At 32.5% G+C, this 19,384-nt stretch overlaps 1 protein-coding gene across 1 annotated transcript in view; it reads left to right on the top strand.

The window, feature by feature from the left end:
- The window catches only part of LOC111000951 (dynein beta chain, ciliary), a 39,909-nt gene that overhangs the window by 9,140 nt on the left and 11,385 nt on the right, over positions 1-19,384 (top strand). The window contains exons 17-46 of the mRNA XM_045632537.1: positions 138-296; positions 596-769; positions 1,244-1,389; positions 1,805-1,931; positions 2,943-2,972; positions 3,642-3,887; positions 4,209-4,433; positions 4,626-4,852; positions 5,181-5,322; positions 5,980-6,392; positions 7,431-7,701; positions 8,771-8,901; positions 9,053-9,386; positions 9,464-10,176; positions 10,646-10,947; positions 11,188-11,342; positions 11,646-11,782; positions 11,945-12,411; positions 12,759-12,874; positions 13,392-13,553; positions 14,008-14,207; positions 14,824-14,980; positions 15,500-15,688; positions 16,110-16,349; positions 16,725-16,915; positions 17,473-17,642; positions 17,738-18,000; positions 18,110-18,230; positions 18,511-18,686; positions 19,000-19,169. Coding sequence (XP_045488493.1) covers positions 138-296; positions 596-769; positions 1,244-1,389; positions 1,805-1,931; positions 2,943-2,972; positions 3,642-3,887; positions 4,209-4,433; positions 4,626-4,852; positions 5,181-5,322; positions 5,980-6,392; positions 7,431-7,701; positions 8,771-8,901; positions 9,053-9,386; positions 9,464-10,176; positions 10,646-10,947; positions 11,188-11,342; positions 11,646-11,782; positions 11,945-12,411; positions 12,759-12,874; positions 13,392-13,553; positions 14,008-14,207; positions 14,824-14,980; positions 15,500-15,688; positions 16,110-16,349; positions 16,725-16,915; positions 17,473-17,642; positions 17,738-18,000; positions 18,110-18,230; positions 18,511-18,686; positions 19,000-19,169 — 6,554 coding nt within the window. The remainder of the gene's footprint in view (positions 1-137; positions 297-595; positions 770-1,243; positions 1,390-1,804; positions 1,932-2,942; positions 2,973-3,641; positions 3,888-4,208; positions 4,434-4,625; positions 4,853-5,180; positions 5,323-5,979; positions 6,393-7,430; positions 7,702-8,770; positions 8,902-9,052; positions 9,387-9,463; positions 10,177-10,645; positions 10,948-11,187; positions 11,343-11,645; positions 11,783-11,944; positions 12,412-12,758; positions 12,875-13,391; positions 13,554-14,007; positions 14,208-14,823; positions 14,981-15,499; positions 15,689-16,109; positions 16,350-16,724; positions 16,916-17,472; positions 17,643-17,737; positions 18,001-18,109; positions 18,231-18,510; positions 18,687-18,999; positions 19,170-19,384) is intronic.

Here is a 19,384-nt window from a genome sequence, read left to right as displayed (position 1 = left end):
ACCGTGGTTTCATAAAACCACACAACATTTTTTTATTTATTTTTAATAATACAAATTTACAACTAAAGTTATATTTTTTCTGGTGAATGTTATTTTGTCACATTTATCTGTATCAATTTAATTACTAATAATTATAGGAACTACCAGAACAGTGGCAAGCTTCAAAGAAACTGGCGCTCACGGTGAAGCAACAGGTGGCGCCATTACAGGCCGCTGAAGTTGCCTGTATACGGAAGAAAATTACAACGTTTGATTCCCATGTTATATACTACCGGGAAGTGTTTAAGAAATATGAGGTACATATTTCATCTTTTCTTTATACTAATAAATTAAAAATACTATCTAAAGTCAATCCGTGATAATACTTGCTATAAAGAATGCGATATTTCAGGACTATTTTACAATTTTTAATCATTGAATTACTAAAACTACTACAAACTTATTAACTATAATAATAATAATAATAAGCTATTCATCCAATAAAGTATATTTTCCTTTTATAGATGAAAGGTTGTGTCCTTAAGTCAGATATAAAACAAACCTATGTTAATAATAATACTTAGAGCTTAGCTTCATGACAATTTTATTTTTGTAGTTTTTCAAATACGAATGCGATGATCCATACGCCGTTATGTCCAGAGTAGACAAGGAAATGCTATATTTAGAGGAAGAAATGAAGGGTATACAAGAATCAGGATCCCTATTCGAAGTGAATGTACCAGAGTTTAAATTATTAAAACAATGCAGGAAGGAGTTACGCATGTTAAAAGTAACTATATACTAATATAAAATATGCATGTCGGAGCAATGGCATCGCTGGTATCGATGCCATTTTCATTATAATTTAATAATATCAAAGTCAAGTAGTTAAAAACCGTTATTTGGTTTATTTAATAAAAAAATAAAAATAAATCAGTGACGCTACAATGAGCTGATCGTAGCAATAAATAGCAATAAAACAATGTATGTCGTCAGTTTGCTGACGTCATTGTCTTCAACAATTTATCGGCAGGTCCTGTTTCTTATTCAAGCCGTGCTTTCGAGACATTTGGTTATCGTTTGTTGATTTGTCAATAATCGGTCCCTGTCTCAATCCTCTCTTTCTTTTCTTTCTTCTTTCTCCTATCCTCAGTCCTTCATGTTTTTGCACCATTACTTAGGTACCACCCTCGATACTTGTCACTAATCTCGCAGTCATATTGGTTCGCACACATGGACACTAAACTAACACATATAACTTCAGCAACTTTGGGATTACGTGTACATTGTAAGGACAAGCATAGAAGACTGGAAAACAACTCCATGGCGGAAAATCGATGTGGAAAACATGGATATTGAATGTAAGAAGTTCGCTAAGGAAATCCGTCTGCTGGATAAGGAGATGAGAAGGTAAGAATCATTTAATATTTTGGTGTATAAATTTCAAAGTATTATACTTACATGTATTATGGAGGGTCGCGGCGATATAACTCGCAATAAATGTGCCAACCTGGATGTACGAGGTTAGATAATTCTCGAGGCAAATAAGTTTCGCAGTCCAAATGGACTTATAATCACCTTGTGAAATATAATCTAAATATAATCATCTTGCCTTGTGAACGACTATTCAAAGTTCTCCCTCAAAGGCCGGCAACGCACCCACTCATAATGTGTGTTTATGGGCTGCCTTTTATGGGTGTCCCGTAGGATTGACCACCCTATTATATAAATTACGGTGTAGGAATGAATGGAGGTTTGCTTTAATACACATTTAAAAGTGTTTTATTCACTTTTGTATTAACTTATATTTTATTATAATTTGCAGTTGGGACACATATATAAATTTGGAAGCTACTGTTAAGAATATGCTTACGTCACTAAGGGCGGTGGGTGAGTTACAAAATCCGGCTATAAGGGAACGCCATTGGGATCAATTAATGAAAACGACAAAGGTATTCATGTAAATATATACTTAAATATTTATAAATAAGTTGTAAATATACATTGTGTAAATAATGTTCTTCTAATATAACACTATTTATCATTACAAATATGATAAATAGTGAATTCTTAAAAATAGAAATCTTCCAGGTTTAAAAGCCGTTTTTTTCCTAACTGCTTAAACCCAGCTTGGAATGTCTTGCACAAAATTTTGTATGACAATTCGAATGATTAGCATGGATCTTTATAAATATACAGATAGCACTATTGCAAAAACAGATATAATTTACTAATTATAACACCGTGAATTAATTCTTATTCCAATATTTTTTAATTAATATTATTACCGCTATTTCCAAAATTATTTTCTATATAAAATAGTGGTTTTTATGTAAATTATGACCACGATAATGTGATCGTAACAAACAACGTTTATATACAACGTATATATAACTTTTTATACTTACAGTTATAGTAAGTTTAATTATTTACCTAAACTAAAGGTAAATATTAAATAAAATTTTAATTTGAAAATTCTGAGACTTCTTGTATAATTCTTGTCTTTTTTCTTTAACACTAACTAACACTGATGATCCTTATCCACGGGCATGTTGATTATGTGGTTGCTTGGAATGTTGATGCCTGAAATTTTAAAACGAATGCTAAGTTTGATGATCACAAATAAGCCTTAAAATAGTCATACAACAGTTCCTATGGCAGCTTTCCGTAATTGCACTAATAATAAATTAATGAACTCTAATAATAATTTACCTAAAAAAATAATAATTTCAAACGCATTTATTTACGATAATTTTACAGTGATATGATACTATTAAATACAAGTTAGTACATCAAACTTAGCATAAATTTTAACCACGCATCAAGTTTGTGAATTTATATTTCGGGCTGTATTTTGCGACGATGCTTTATCATTCAGAAATCTAGGATAACTATGGTAATCCTGTAAATATTTTGCATCTTGGTGTGGTTGTTCTGAGAATGTAAATATGTTTACTCCACAGAGCTTAGCTGCATTGCCACCTGAACTCACAGTAAGTATGAAAATTTGTGTAAATAATACATAATCTAACCACGCTTATGTGAGTGCACATTATGAATGTTTCATATACAAATTTATTTACTTTAGTCAAAAAGTAAGAGTGTGATGCTTTTACAAACAAAAATCTTGGCATTCGCAGTTAAAACTTAATCGAAATGATAATCGTCTTTTTTATTGGTGTCGAATTTTATTATTTATTACATAATTGTATCGCTTCCTGGCGATTATTTGCGTTCTGAGTATCGACCAATATACTACGTTAATGTATAAGGTATGATTGGCAAGTAAATGTTATTCAAATGGTACTGCTTGAAAGAAGTACGTATGGACAACAAGAGAAGAGTAAAACAAGCTCAGAGTAGATACTCGTAATAACTTCTGGGCGATCCGTATAGAAAGAACACCATTACTTGTATCTATTCTGATGCCGTAAAAACAGTATCATCAGTAGGTGGCGTTACAAAGTCGCAAATATTTTGGCAGGTTTACCAGCGCGACAGGCGTAAGCTCAGAATGTTTATAGATATTTTTTTTAAATATTAGTTGTTGAAGTTACTTTAATTAGTTTACTAAATATTATAGATCTTTATCATGTGAATAAGTATTTATTAACCTAACATAACAACTGATCATCAGACAATCAAGAGATATTTTAATATAGGTACGAATAGTGATGGATACAAATACAACATTAGCAGACTTACTTGCCTTAAACCTACATGAGTTTGAGGAAGAGGTGAAAAACATTGTTGATAAAGCTGTCAAGGAAATGTCTATGGAGAAGATACTTAAAGATCTCAACACAACATGGAGTCAGATGGAGTTTGAACAAGAGGTTCATGCGAGGACTGGATGTATTTTATTGAGAGCCAGTGAGGAGCTTATCGAAACATTAGAAGAGAATCAGGTATATTTATTATTGTAGTGCGTAACTGGGGTAATACTTTGATTGGTAATTTTGCTAGCAATCATGATAATTATGTACCAACTACTATTTTGCGAGTAGACACTCTTAATCTTCGATGAAAAAATTTATATTATATTTGTACTAATTCTTATACAAATTGAAAATTTGTCTAAACTTTGTGTAAACTTTGTTAAGATTCTTTGTCTATGATAGTCTTCTATTGGTTTTGGATGGTACTTTAATATTTTTATACTTACATTTTTCAAATCAGGGGATACATTTTGTTTGAGTGAATAGTAAAAAAAAATTTGAAATGTTTAGGTTCAATTGCAAAATTTGATAACGTCCAAGTTCATAGCGCACTTCTTAGAAGAAGTTTCAAGTTGGCAACAGAAACTATCTATAGCGGATCAGGTTATAACTGTTTGGTTTGAAGTACAAAGGACGTGGACTCATTTAGAGAGTATTTTTATGAGTTCGGAGGATATAAGAAAACAGTTACCGGAAGATTCTGAGAGATTTGATAGAATTGATACTGAATTTAAGGTAAAGATTCAAAGATTTATCATATAGATGGTAGGCAAAACTCTGCTAAATAAAAGAACTGTGAATGCAAACACATAATGAAGTTTTCTCTGCTATTTCTATTATAAATATTATGCGTTTTCGGGTTGAGTTATTAACTTCCGTTAATTCGTAGATTTATACCTATGGTTTTATATATGCTAAATATTGCAGATTTTGTCCAAAGACATGTCCAAAACTCCAAACGTGGTGAAGGGCACAAATAAAGATGGTCTAGTAGCTACTTTGGATAGTTTACAAAAGGACTTAATAATTTGTGAAAAGGCTTTAGCTGAATACTTAGAAACTAAGAGATTGGCATTTCCTCGGTTTTATTTTGTATCATCAGCAGACTTGCTCGATATTTTATCTAACGGAAACCAGGCGGAACTGGTTATAAGGTTTGTGCGATTTGTTTTATTAGAGATACCTTGTTTGTTGCCATGGTTACCACTTATTCAAAATGTCTATGGAGAAACTTCATCATTATAGTACTGAGTACGGTATTCTCAGTAGTAAGCTTTTTTTAGTTTACCAAACTGTTTTATTTTATGGGCATTTATCGCATAGCTCTAAATTAAATATATTTTCTTTAATATCTCAAAAGCTGTTGTGCATAATCTTTAGTTTGTTAAGGTTAGTAATTAGAATTGTAATAATTTGGTTCAATTGCAAAATTTAACTTCCAAGCAGGATTTTCTTCGTATATTTCTTTACTATTATTTACAGACATTTGACGAAGCTGTTTGACTCGATAGCAAAACTAAGGTTTGGTGATAATGACAAACCCGAAGAAAAAATCGCGGCTGGAATGATAGCTAAAGATGGTGAATATGTCCCATTTCATGGGTCGTGTGACTGTAGTGGTCCCGTGAGTTTAATAATTAACTACCTTTGTTTCCTATTGTAAAATGGGATTTAAAGTTCCTTATCCTTGAGTAACAATTACATTTCAAAATCTTGCCTGCGTGATTCAGAAACATACTCATAAATACCCTGTCGGCCTATAAAAAATTAAAACAAAGGCAGGAAGAGTAACATACATTAAGTTATTGACTTAATGACTAAACTTAGGGTCCTTCAAGAATAGAGCGTACCAATTCTTAAAGGTCGGCAACGCACTCGGGAGCCCTTTGGCATTGAGAGTGTTTATGGGAGGCGGCATATCAATTAAGATCAGACGAGCCACCTGCCCGTTTGCCCCATGTTCTATAAAAAAAACTCTTAAGCCAAGGTCATAATAGATTTTTATGTTCATTAACTTTAGTACTTAGCTATAAATAGTAAATAATTTCTTAAATAAATAAATATAGCCTTATTGACAAACTTTTAAGTTACATTTTATCTTATTTCTGCTTAGTCATTAACGAAATTTCGCTGAAGTAATTGTCATATTATTTCCTATTAGACACCGGTTTCTTGATCGTCTTGCTCTTCAGCATAGGTATATTAAATAATTTCTTACATTAACACAAATAATAGCGTCTCTAAAAATACACAAGAATATAAAATTAATAATTTTTTTTAGGTGGAAATATGGCTCAACCGCTTACAAGACATCATGCGATCATCAATTCGACAGTATTTCAGCGAAGCAATCGTATCGTACGAAGAAAAACCGCGCGAACAATGGCTGTTTGACTACATGGCTCAGGTATCCTTATGCTGCTCTCAGATTTGGTGGACCACTGAAGTTAATTTAGCCTTCGCAAGACTTGAAGAAGGTTACGATAATGCACTCAAAGATTATTATAAGAAGCAGTTGTCGCAACTGAGTACATTGATAACGTTGCTCATAGGCGAACTTAGTAAACAGGATCGACAGAAGATCATGACGATTTGTACTATTGATGTCCATTCTAGGGATGTTGTTAGTAAATTGATTCAAGGGAAAGTTGAGGCTGGTTCGGCGTTTCAATGGCAATCACAACTTCGGCACAGGTAAGATTGTTTTCTATTGTTGCACATAAAACAATAGTGTTCTATTTTTATTACCCAGCATCATGGTTTATAGAAAAACATTTTTTTAACGGATTGAAATTATGTATTATTGTAAACTTATAATTGTATCTGAGTCGATCGACTCCGGGGAAATAAATACAGATAATACAACATTTTCTACAGCTGTGATACTTTTTTGACATTTAACACCTTTTGTCTTCAGTCACCGTGACCACGCACGCTGTAAAGCACGCGAAACGTCGGTTAAATTTAAAATTATGTTTAAATACTTATAAGTTTACAATAATACATCATTTCAATCCGTTAAAAAAGTGTTTTTCTTTAAATGTGTAAAAGTTATGTTAATAAAAGACAATACTATCATGATTTATTTAATTTATTTTGAGAAGATATTTATAATTTACGATATTAATAGTACAACATATTTATAACAAAGTCGTATTTATTATGTTAATCTCGGATATTATTTTATAAAGTTTAAAGTATCACAAACCAATCGATTCTTGTGATTTGCTAGCACGCGGTATATATTGAGGACAACTGTGATGCTTACAATAAAAGTGTTATTTATATTATAATTATTATTAAATACAACAAGTATATATCAACTATATAAATATAAGCTAACCATAAATATTAATTACGATAGATATAGTTACGCCTTTATTATACAATTTTAGAAACCCTAACTAGTAAGGATTTATTAATTTTTAATTTAATTTTAAACTTGTGTGATTCGTCCGTAGTTTTAATATAAGATTGTATGCTATACAATTTTACAATAGGATACAAAAGAGTGGCGGAGAGTTTATTGCCAGTTCTTATCGTCCATTCTACACCCTTCATTTGAGAACTTACAGTAAATGTAAAATTACAATAAGTGTACATTTTTGTTACCTAAACGCATAAATGTGTTTAAAGTGAAATAAAAATTATTTTCTAGAGCCAAATTTGCTTCATACATTTTTTTGCTATAACTGTAAATTAATTGGCATTATTATTTTTGCACATTTTCAGATGGGGCGACAAAGAACTACATTGTTTCGCGAATATCTGTGATGCCCAATTCAAATACAGTTATGAATATTTAGGGAATACACCTAGATTGGTTATAACCCCTCTAACTGATCGTTGTTACATTACATTGACACAATCTTTACATTTAATTATGGGGGGAGGGCCCGCTGGCCCCGCTGGTACGGGCAAAACGGAGACGACAAAAGATTTAGGACGAGCATTGGGTATAATGGTGTATGTGTTTAATTGTTCCGAACAAATGGATTATCAGGTAAGCAGATTATTTCTCGCCTCTATAGGTAAAAATAAAAAAGGGGGCCTAGTGGGTTCACTGGATTTTAGTTTAGACTTTCGGTTTGTGTGCATATAGTTCAAACGGTGAAGGAAAACATCGTGAGGAAACCGAAGTGCCTTAGACCAAATATCTAAATGTTTACGGCGTGTCTAGGCGCAGGAGGCTGATCTATTTTTTTTATTATTGATAAAACTTGCCAACGCTCAACACACTGCTACATTGGTGAAAACAAACATAAAATACAATGTGACAAGCACTTAAAGGCAAACATAACATACATTTAGAGATCATACAAATATCAATCAAATCAATTATTAAACAAAACATACATTACAAACAGAAACAATCGCTTATCAAAAAAATTAAAATTACAAAGAACTAAATAAAAATCGATTTTATACTGTGAGGGGAGCAACTATGAATATCCAGACCTAGCTCCTTTTTTTTTTTTTTTTTTTTTTATTTCGCACATGGTGCAGGCTATAGTCTTTCGACCATACCGCCTAGTCTTTCGTATAAATTTTACATTAATTATATATTAGGTTCATATAAGTCTTTCGTAAATTTCAATTTCTTTTCATATCCATGTTTTAACTTTTAAGTTATGTCAAATCGAAATCATTATCAAGTTGTGTCAAATGTATTATCAGTTGTTTTGTCAAATCCGTGCAATATAGTATAATCCTTTCCCATTTGACATAAATTAATATCACCATCATATATAAGGATCTGAATAATAACCTTATATTTTTTAAATTACGACTAATTATTACAAGTATTAAATATTAATGTAAGAATTAAATTAAATAATTATATGTCCTTAACAGTCTCTAAAATGTATCTGTACAAATATAAATAAGTTGAGGCATTCATAAGTACCTAGCTCCTTTATCAGAACGCTTTTACTTGCCCATTAGATTGACACATGATCATGATACAGATACAGAAATCCGATGCCCAGACCAAAAAGGTTGTATTCAAGGTTCTATTATAATACATTATTTTACTTTGATATTTTATTTTATAACAATAAATATGTTTTCAGTCGTGCGGTAATATTTATAAAGGACTTGCTCAAACAGGAGCTTGGGGTTGTTTTGATGAGTTTAATAGAATTTCAGTTGAGGTTCTATCAGTTGTTGCTGTTCAAGTTAAATCTGTTCAAGATGCTATCAGGTAAATTTCACTATCCTTTAAGCATTTCCTGCATAGGTATTTCGTACTCCTTCGGAAATATTTATTATACCAGATTAAAACTATTGTCTTTCAAATACTGGTAGAAACTAGTATTGTATAAGATTTACATAATGGTTGTACTTAATTTCAGAGACAAAAAAGAAAAGTTTAACTTTATGGGAGAAATCATTGTATTGGTACCATCGGTCGGTATATTCATAACAATGAATCCAGGTTATGCTGGAAGGACGGAACTTCCCGAAAACTTAAAAGCCCTATTTAGACCATGTGCCATGGTTGTACCGGATTTTGAGTTGATTTGTGAAATCATGTTGGTCGCCGAAGGGTTTCAAGAAGCTAAAATATTAGCAAGGAAATTCATAACTCTGTATACGTTGTGTAAAGAACTATTGTCTAAACAAGATCATTATGATTGGGGTTTAAGGGCAATTAAATCCGTTTTAGTTGTAGCTGGTTCTTTGAAGGTATTGTTTCTATTTATTGATTTCTCTTGTGTTTTACTCGGTTTTGGTGTATTTATAACTATAATTTTCGTATTTAGAGAGGTGATCCTGGTAGACCAGAAGAAGAGGTGTTAATGAGGACATTACGTGACTTTAATATTCCTAAAATAGTCACAGACGATATGCCTGTTTTCATGGGCCTAATTGGTGACCTATTTCCTGCTCTTGAAGTACCAAGAAAAAGAGATTTAGAATTTGAGAGAACTGTCAAACAAGCTGCCATGGACTTGTTGCTTCAACCTGAAGATAACTTTATACTTAAGGTCGTGCAATTGGAGGAACTACTAGAAGTCCGCCATTCCGTCTTCATCGTTGGTAATGCCGGAACTGGTAAAACACAAGTTTGGAAAACTCTATACAAGACATACCAGAATCTCAAAAAGAAACCAATCTATACCGACCTTAATCCTAAGGCTGTGACAAACGACGAGCTTTTCGGCATTATTAATCCTGCAACAAGAGAATGGAAAGATGGTTTATTTTCAGTGATAATGAGAGATCAAGCAAATATTGTTGGAGAAAATCCTAAGTGGATTGTCTTAGATGGAGACATCGATCCAATGTGGATAGAATCGTTAAATACTGTAATGGATGATAATAAAATTCTCACACTGGCTAGTAATGAGAGAATAGCGTTAACACCAAGCATGCGTCTAATGTTTGAGATATCAAATTTGCGCACAGCTACTCCCGCTACGGTATCTCGAGCCGGGATTTTATATATTAATCCACAGGATTTGGGATGGAATCCGTAAGTTATATTGAATATAAAGTTCTTTGTGTGATATATTACTTTGATAATCTATAGGGTTTATCTGCTTTAAAAAATGTTAAACTTACTATTCTACCGTTTTTAATGCCAGCGCTACGTTGTGTCTGGCAGGTAGTTCTGGGGACTCAACATATTTATGTTCGAAAATTATGAGTTCATTCAAAAAACTATTTATTAAAGCACAACGAGAAATGTATTATTAGTACTCTGCTCCTCAGCATAATGCTGAGCCAGAGCCATTTACAGACACACCACACACGCAATACATGCTTGAGACGAACCGAATGGGAAAAGGAAAAAAATAATATACCTCTTATTATATCTTTTATTTATTTTTTCTCTTTGATTACTGCTATGTTGTGTATTTATGTGTGTGTGTGTTTTGTTTGTAATAAATATTATGTCTATGTCTATGTATACTTGCATAAACTAAAGTTATTTTTTCCAGCTATGTTACCAGTTGGATAGAAACACGCAAGATACCAGCGGAAAAATCGAACTTGGTTATACTCTGTGACAAATACATACCGCCGTGCTTAGAAACTGTCAGGACTCGATTCAAGAAGATAACGCCGATTGCAGATATGGCGCATATACAAATGTTATGCCATTTACTGGATTGTTTGCTTGTACCTGAGAATACACCCGCTGATTGTTCGAAAGACTGGCATGACATTTTCTTTGTCTTTGCGTGTGTCTGGGCGTTTGGTTCCGCGATGTTCCAGGATACCAATGTTGACTACAGAGTTGGTATGAACATTATCTCTTTTCATGTAATTTAATTTGACATTCTGAATTATTGTTATGTTTAATTGTGTTAATGTATTTTTTTAACTTACCTTCTTATACCGTATCCATTACTAATCAATATAAAGAAACTGTAAATTATTAGAAAACCCTATACATCATGTAACACTTTTCCTAGTAAATAAATGAAAGTTTTACTTTTTTAGAATTTTCTGGAAAGTCTAACTTTTTTTTACTTTATAGAATTTTCTAAATGGTGGCTAAACGAATTCAAAACTGTGAAATTTCCACCTGGAGGAACTGTATTTGACTACTACATTGACCACGATACAAAACAGTTCACTCCATGGACAGAAAAGATAACAAAGTTTGAGCTGGATTCTGACATCCCGTTGCAAGTATGTTTTTATTAACAATAATACTAGTTTGTCAGTTTGTTTAATAATTTTTTTTTAAACAATAATTAGGAAAGTATGATGAAAGTGCACAATCATAGAGAATTCATAAGGTGTATTTTTATATCGATACATTTTTATTTAATTTGCTATATGTCACAATGAAAACAATTATATAGAATTCTGTTTATTTAATACTTCAACGCCACCACGTAGATTCAATCATTAAGAGTGCAACGAGCCTTATTAGAATTCTTCCAGCGCTGTATCAAAAGTATTAGAACACTTTTTATTTCATCTTTGTAGGCCGTACTGGTGCCTACTGCTGACACAATACGAGTTCGATTTTTCTTGGACTTGCTAATGAAAAACAAACATCCAGTCATGTTAGTTGGGGGAGCTGGCTGTGGAAAAACTGTTCTTGTGAACGAAAAATTGCAAAGGTATTTTTTTAAACCTAATTGTAGTAATAACATAATAAAAAAAAACATTTGTGTTCTTATTTATAGTGTCGTTAAATAATTATGATTATATAGTAAAATATTTAATAAAAGAGGACATTTTGAACAATAGTTTTTGTTATGAAATATGTTTTCCTGCCTCAGCCTTCCAGAAACTTATGCAATCCAATCAATCCCTTTCAACTTCTACACTACATCGGAAATGCTCCAGAAAATTCTCGAGAAGCCGTTGGAAAAGAAAGCGGGCCGAAACTACGGACCGCCAGGGAACAAAACGCTCATATACTTTATAGACGACATGAATATGCCAGAAGTTGATGCTTACGGCACAGTACAGCCGCATACAATAATCCGCCAACATTTAGACTATAACCATTGGTATGACCGAACCAAACTGACTCTTAAAGATATCCACAACACACAATATGTATCGTGTATGAATCCTACATCTGGAAGCTTCACTATTAACCCGAGGCTTCAGCGGCATTTCTGCGTGTTTGCTATAAGCTTCCCCAATTCTGAATCGCTTAACAACATTTACCATTCCATATTAAGTCAGCACCTGGCTAACCCTGAGTTGAGAATTATTGCCCAGATTGGTAAACTTTCAGGTAAGGTTTTTTTAATTCTTACATAAAGGTGCCATGCTATACACATAATCAAATAAACCTTTATTCTAGTACTTAGCCTAGGATATTTTTTTACTTTTTAGTTACTATTATTACCACTAATAAACTCGTCAAGACAAGTCATCCCCTAAATGTCGCCATGTTCTGCCTGTCTATCTTATACGATTCTACTTTATACGCCTCATTAGTACTTCCTTTTTCTTTTTTACATCCATTATGTTTACCTAGTGCCATTTCATAGTTCCTACTTAAAAAAATTATAATATTCATTATTTCCTTTAGAATAATAGCATTTGAAATTTATTTGAAATTTGATTAATTCATTTTAGCAAATGTCGTCAGCGCCACTATTGCTCTTCACAATAAAGTATCACAAGTGTTTCTGCCTACCGCCATTAAGTTTCACTACATTTTCAATCTAAGGGATTTATCCAATGTGTTTCAGGTAATAAAATTATACTCAATATTGAATAGTCTTAGAAATGTTGTTACAGTAATATTAGAAGGTTAAGTTAGGAATAGGACATAAAACGCTTAATTTAAAAATAGAATCTAAAATGTTACTGTGTTCGGCAAAGATTTGGAGCGAACTTAGTGTGAACATTTCCCATATATCAAAATATAACGATCATATCCATTAACAAGTAAAAGTACAAATTTCTTCGTATACGATATTTACAGTTATAATTTTACTATACGGTCTATTACTAGAACTAGCGGCCCGCAGACTTCGTTTAATTGTATGATTATTACTTAGATGTTATTGTATTTTGCTTTGCTACCCCATAAAGACTCTTCGGAATAAAACCACCAAACTGTTTCTTTTCCTATATTAATAAAAACTCTCGGCGTTCAAGGAATCAATTTTAAAAATACTTCTAATTGGTAATTCTAGATTTGCTAAGCGCAACATATTGTGCAATTCATTTTAATTTTAATTATATATTACTATTTATTTTTAGGGCTTTCTCTTTAGTACCAATGAATGTCTGGTGAATCCCTCGGATATTATTAGATTGTGGCTCCACGAAACACACCGAGTGTATGGAGATAAACTTACAGAAGATAAGGATATTGATGCGTTTCTAAAAATGCAAGTGGATTTATGTAAGAAGAACTTTGAGGTTTGTTCTTTATTTATATAAGCCAATTTCACCGTAATATATGAGGAACAATTTCACTTACTTCAATGACTAAGAAGTAATGTCAACCAAATTATTACAGAAATTCTAGAATCTGATGCAATTTAAATATCCTAGTACATTTCATTATTTCACTAAGAAGATATATTTTTTTAAAGGTTTGCATAGCTAGCAGACGAAGAAAAAAACCGTGTGTGTACTACACACACGTTAGAAGTTATACTTCTTTGGCGTAACAAGAAAAAATCTTTTCAAAATTATTTTGTAAAATTTATCTTTACGTCTTATTCTGCGGTTGTATAAAAAACGACACTAACAATAACTAACTATAGCTAAATTCAGGATGTCGGTTTTTTGTGACGGTGTGCGCGCGCATCGTAAAAATTCACGTGTCAAAAGAAGTAACAATATAAAAGTTTTTAATAATCTATTCCAGGATATAGATGAAGGAGTAGTATTTGAACGTCCGAATATATACTGTCACTTTGCGGGCGGAATCGGAGAGCCAAAATATATGCCGATAGCAACTTGGACTCAGTTGAATAAGTTATTAACAGAAGCCTTGTCGAGTTACAATGACCTTATTGCAGCTATGAATCTCGTTTTGTTCGAAGATGCTATGATGCACATTTGCAGGTGAGATATTGTATTAAGCCTTTCTTGTTATGACAGCAAATTTTTAATAACATAATGTCTAAGATTATAGTTATACAGGAGTAAGGTAATCCAGAGACTTGTAACAGTCAAAATTTTAAATCAATGGTAATGGTACCAAAAATATTACATTTAAATACAAACAGTCTTACTAATAAAGTTTTATGCACATCGTATAAGTTATAAGAATGAATTAACAACTCTGACGTATACGGCTGTTATATAAGTGTTTCGTTTATATGAAGACTTGTCCAATATTTAAACATTGCAGAGGCATAGTTTAAGGTATACACCATACGACAAAAACGACGTCATTTGATCTAATTTTTGAAAAGGTTCATGTTAAGAAACCCTCGCTAGGAGAAAACATGAATTTATAAAAATGCCTGCAAAAATTCGTAAATAGGAAGATGAGAAACAATATTTTTCAAGTTTGCATCTGATTCTGATTATTATACAATATATATATGTGTATGTATTTTGTGTCTAATAAAGTTCTTTCTTTCTTTCTTTCTTTTTATACAATCTGAATTAAGTATTTACGTGTACCGATGTGCCAAGCGTGTAAAGTTAGTAAATTATATATAAATTTATATAGAATAAGCCGAATATTAGAGAGTCCTAGAGGAAGTGCATTGCTAGTTGGAGTAGGAGGATCAGGGAAACAGTCCTTGTCGCGATTAGCGGCTTTTATTGCCAGCCTTGAAGTTTTCCAAATACAGCTGAAGAAAGGATATGGTGTTTCGGATTTAAAGGTAAAATTAAGTTAGTTATGGTAATTTTATTTTATGCAATGATTGTACTGACCCTATATTTATTTATCTATTTTTTTAGTAACAATTATTTCTTTAATTTTACACACAAATCTTCCAAGACTTCTTTATATGCACTGTTAATGTTTACTATTATTTAGTAAAATTTTTTTTTTTTTGCATTTGAGGCGCAAACAGAATGAACAGTGCTGAGGAACACGTCTGCTTTTCAGCATAATGCTGAGCCAGGGTCAGTTACAACCACAACACACACACACTTAAGATGTACCTCTTTCCTTTTTTTCTCATTGCATTTTTTTTTTTAATTTTTGATTATGATTTGATTTGATGTGTGTTTATTATATTTAAATAGGAGAATTAAATATCAGTTATGAATTTAAAATCCGATTTTAATTACACTTTTTTAAGAATAGCAACTAAATTCTGACATTTCTACGGATGTTTAAAATATGAAATTTGAATTTAATATCTTTTTAATTACCTTTTTTATGATTATTATAGCATGAACTGTCAGGATTGTATATAAAAACTGGTCTGAAAAACGTTGGCATTATGTTTTTAATGACGGACGCTCAAGTAGCGAACGAACAATTTCTGGTACTCATAAATGATTTATTGGCATCCGGAGAAGTAGGAGACCTGTTCCCTGACGATGAAATCGAAAACATAATTGCTGGTGTGCGAAATGAGGTAAGAAATTAAAATCTGTCAACTTCTAATGATTTTTTTTGAATCCTTTATACGGTTAGGCGTTTTTAAACAAGACATGTTTAGATGTAAACGAGTAATAACAATGCTGCCTTAAATTTATTGTTGTATAGTGTTGGCCTAGTGCGTGCGTTCTTTTCTCTGACGTCGTAAGTTCGATCCCCAGCTGTACACGAAGGGACCTTCGTTAATGTCCGTATTTAACATTCGATGGGTGGAGGAAAAAGTCGTGAGTTTTCTTTTGAAAGAAAAACTTGAAGGCGCGTGTCTTGCCTATTAGACTGCCAAATGGTCATAAAACAAATACTAAAATTTGATGCCAAGACCTAAGAAGGTTGTAGCTGAATTATTTATTTTATTGCTGTTTGTACATGTCTTAATATTTGTATATTAAATTTTTTAGGTTAAAGGTGCAGGCCTCCCCGACACGAGAGAAATCTGTTGGAAATTCTTCATAGACAGAGTAAGAAAGCAGCTGAAAGTGGTGCTTTGCTTCTCACCCGTGGGTTCTACTCTGCGAGTGAGGTCCAGAAAGTTCCCGGCTTTGATTAACTGCACATCTATCAACTGGTTCCATGAATGGCCTCAAGAAGCCTTGGTCTCTGTGTCTATGCGATTTTTGGAGGAATTACACGTACTACCTGTAAGTATATTGTTTGTATTATGTTTAATTTCATTTTTGATTTGGTCCTATCTATAGCATTTAACTTTGCATCCTAGGCAGAAGTTTCATCACCAGTTAGAGGGATCTGAAATAAAAATTGCATGCATCTTCGAACGGCGCGTTAGTCATTTTAATTTTGAGGTACTTCTATAAAAATTGGGGTGAATTTTTACTTTTCATACAAAATTATAAGGAGCCAAATCTCTTTTACATAAATTTATGTTATACATAACTTTATAACTTAATTTTCCCTAATTTGACGAATGTCATTTTTTATTTCGAAAAAAATTATATAAATGTTATAGTATACTATCCAGTTTAATGTCTTCTTACCTTGTTAGTTAATGTTTACAGATAACGTTACGTGATTCAGTGTCACGATTTATGGCGTATGTACACACGTCGGTGAACACGATATCTAAAGCATATCTATCGAACGAAAGACGGTACAACTATACTACGCCGAAGAGTTATCTGGAACAGATAAGTCTCTACTCAAAATTGGTCAATCAGAAAACCGATGAGCTTCGAGCAAAAATATCTAGGTTTGTTTACGTAAAGTTTTAAAACCATTAACAGGAAATATTTAGGCCTCTCATTGCTGATTAGTTTTAAGCACAAAACATAATGTTCAACTGGAAATCAAATCCAATGTTCTATACATATGTAGCTATTAAAAAGGTAGGCTAAGTAAAAAGTCATATTAAAGCAAGATCGCAGGGAAGCTAGCAAGATAACGCATCTATGATTAATATTAATACTTCAAAGACATGAATGTAGCACATCAGTATTATCACTGATTTCCTTTATCTCTGGTTTCGGATAGGGCTCTTCCTTGAAATTCTCTTTTCAACATTTCACAGTACTTTAAGCTTGAAATAACAGAGCTATATTTATTCTATCAAAAACATTGATCCTTTTTCGCACTCAACTGTTAATGTCCTAACTCTTCCATGTATATGTGTCGTTGTCATGTTTTGTTTTGTTTGTATCATATACGTGGAACCTATTGTGTATACATCTAATGTGTTTATTTTATGTTTTATTTTTATTGTAAAGATGTATCTGTTTTGTTTCCAAATAAATAAATCCTTACATTCAGGTTAGAAAACGGTTTAGAAAGACTTCGTGGTACAGCATCGCAAGTAGATCAACTAAAAGCAAAGTTAGCAGTACAAGAAATAGAATTGCAACAGAAAAATGAAGCCGCTGATAAACTTATTGAAATGGTCGGGGTTGAAACTGCTAAGGTTCAGAGTGAAAAGGCACTGGGTTAGTTTATCCTAATCATATTTATATGTATCATTTACTAATTAATAATATACGTTGTCTATGCAAGCACATATAATTTAATGTTAATGTTCCAGCCGATGAGGAGGAAGAAAAAGTAGCAGTTATTGCTGAAGAAGTATCCAAAAAGCAAAAAGATTGTGAAGAAGACCTTATCAAAGCTGAACCAGCTCTTGTAGCTGCACAAGAAGCGTTGAATACATTAAACAAAGCAAATCTCACTGAACTGAAATCGTTTGGGTCGCCACCGGGGGCCGTGACAAATGTTACGGCAGCAGTCATGGTGCTTTTGGCACCAGGAGGAAAGATACCTAAAGACAGAAGTTGGAAATCTGCTAAGGTAGCTCGCAATGAATGCATCAAATTATGAAATATCTAAAAGTAAAATATGAGCTTGACGATGCAAAAATATTTTTTAATACAAGTTTCTACTTTTCAAATTTCAACAGATGATGATGGCGAAAGTAGATATGTTTTTGGAGTCATTAATACACTACGATAAAGAAAACATACACCCTGATGTCATAAAGGCCATTCAGCCCTATTTAAAGGACTCTGAATTTGAACCGGGTAAGGAGTTCGGCTGATTGCTGAATTTATGTTCTATCAAAATTTTTATGTATATTAGACACAACTTGTACCACATAGATAGATCACAGCCTCTTACTTTTGTATATTTTTTCTTGGTCACTGGCCTTCTAAAACAAATATTTGCTCATATTGTCAGCAATTGATTCCAGATTCTGATGACCCTGACCCGATATATTTTTGTTTCTACTTCACAAATGTTTTTATTAGACAATAAGGATTTTAACTTTGAAATTAACTGAAAACTTCATTTGAATTTCAGAATTTGTGAGATCTAAATCGGCAGCTGCAGCCGGTCTATGTGCGTGGGTGATAAACATAATCAAATTCTACGAAGTATTCTGTGACGTTGAACCTAAACGAAAAGCATTAGCCGCTGCAAACGCTGAATTAGCCGCAGCCACCGAAAAGTTAAAATCTATTAAATCCAAAGTTGCTGTAAGTTCTTTTGTTTATTTACGAGATGCTTTTGATCCTCTTACATTCGTTTACCTATTAGACTAGGTAAACGTATGTTAATCCTATATCAAACAAAATAGTCAGCGCCATATTTAGTAGCTAAGTACATAAATATTCTTTAGTAAGTAAAGTTTGGGACAAACGGATCCGATGATTTTTATATTATTTAAAATAAATTTATGTCCATTACTTTTTTTAAATGTAATGTAAAGTCTTCAAGAATCGGAATTGTTTAACTAAAAGATTTTTGAAATAAATCCTAAAATATTGTATGATTTATTCTTATTTGTAGTCTCTCGAAGAACAATTAGCAACGCTCACGGCAGATTTTGAAAAGGCAACCGCTGAGAAGGTGAAATGTCAACAGGAAGCTGATGCGACGACTAGAACTATTCAATTGGCAAATAGACTTGTTAATGGTCTCGCTAGTGAAAACGTTAGATGGGCGGAAGCTGTTTTTAAGTAAGTCATAAAAAACAATTTACCAATTATAATTTTTTTTTTAAAACATTGTTACGATTTCATAAGATATTAGTTAGAAAAGACAAGATATTATAATACAAATTCCTATAGAACTTCGGGCTTGGTCACATGACAATTTTCATACAAATTTGGTTGGAGTAAGTACCTAGTGTCTAGTTTGTAGCTCGAAGGCCGTTGAAACATTATCTACGGCG

Source organism: Pieris rapae, chromosome 20 (assembly GCF_905147795.1).
Source record: "Pieris rapae chromosome 20, ilPieRapa1.1, whole genome shotgun sequence".
In the NCBI taxonomy this organism is placed as follows: domain Eukaryota; kingdom Metazoa; phylum Arthropoda; class Insecta; order Lepidoptera; family Pieridae; genus Pieris; species Pieris rapae.
Note: the sequence above shows the minus strand (reverse complement) of the source record. Positions and strands in the feature narration are given on the sequence as shown.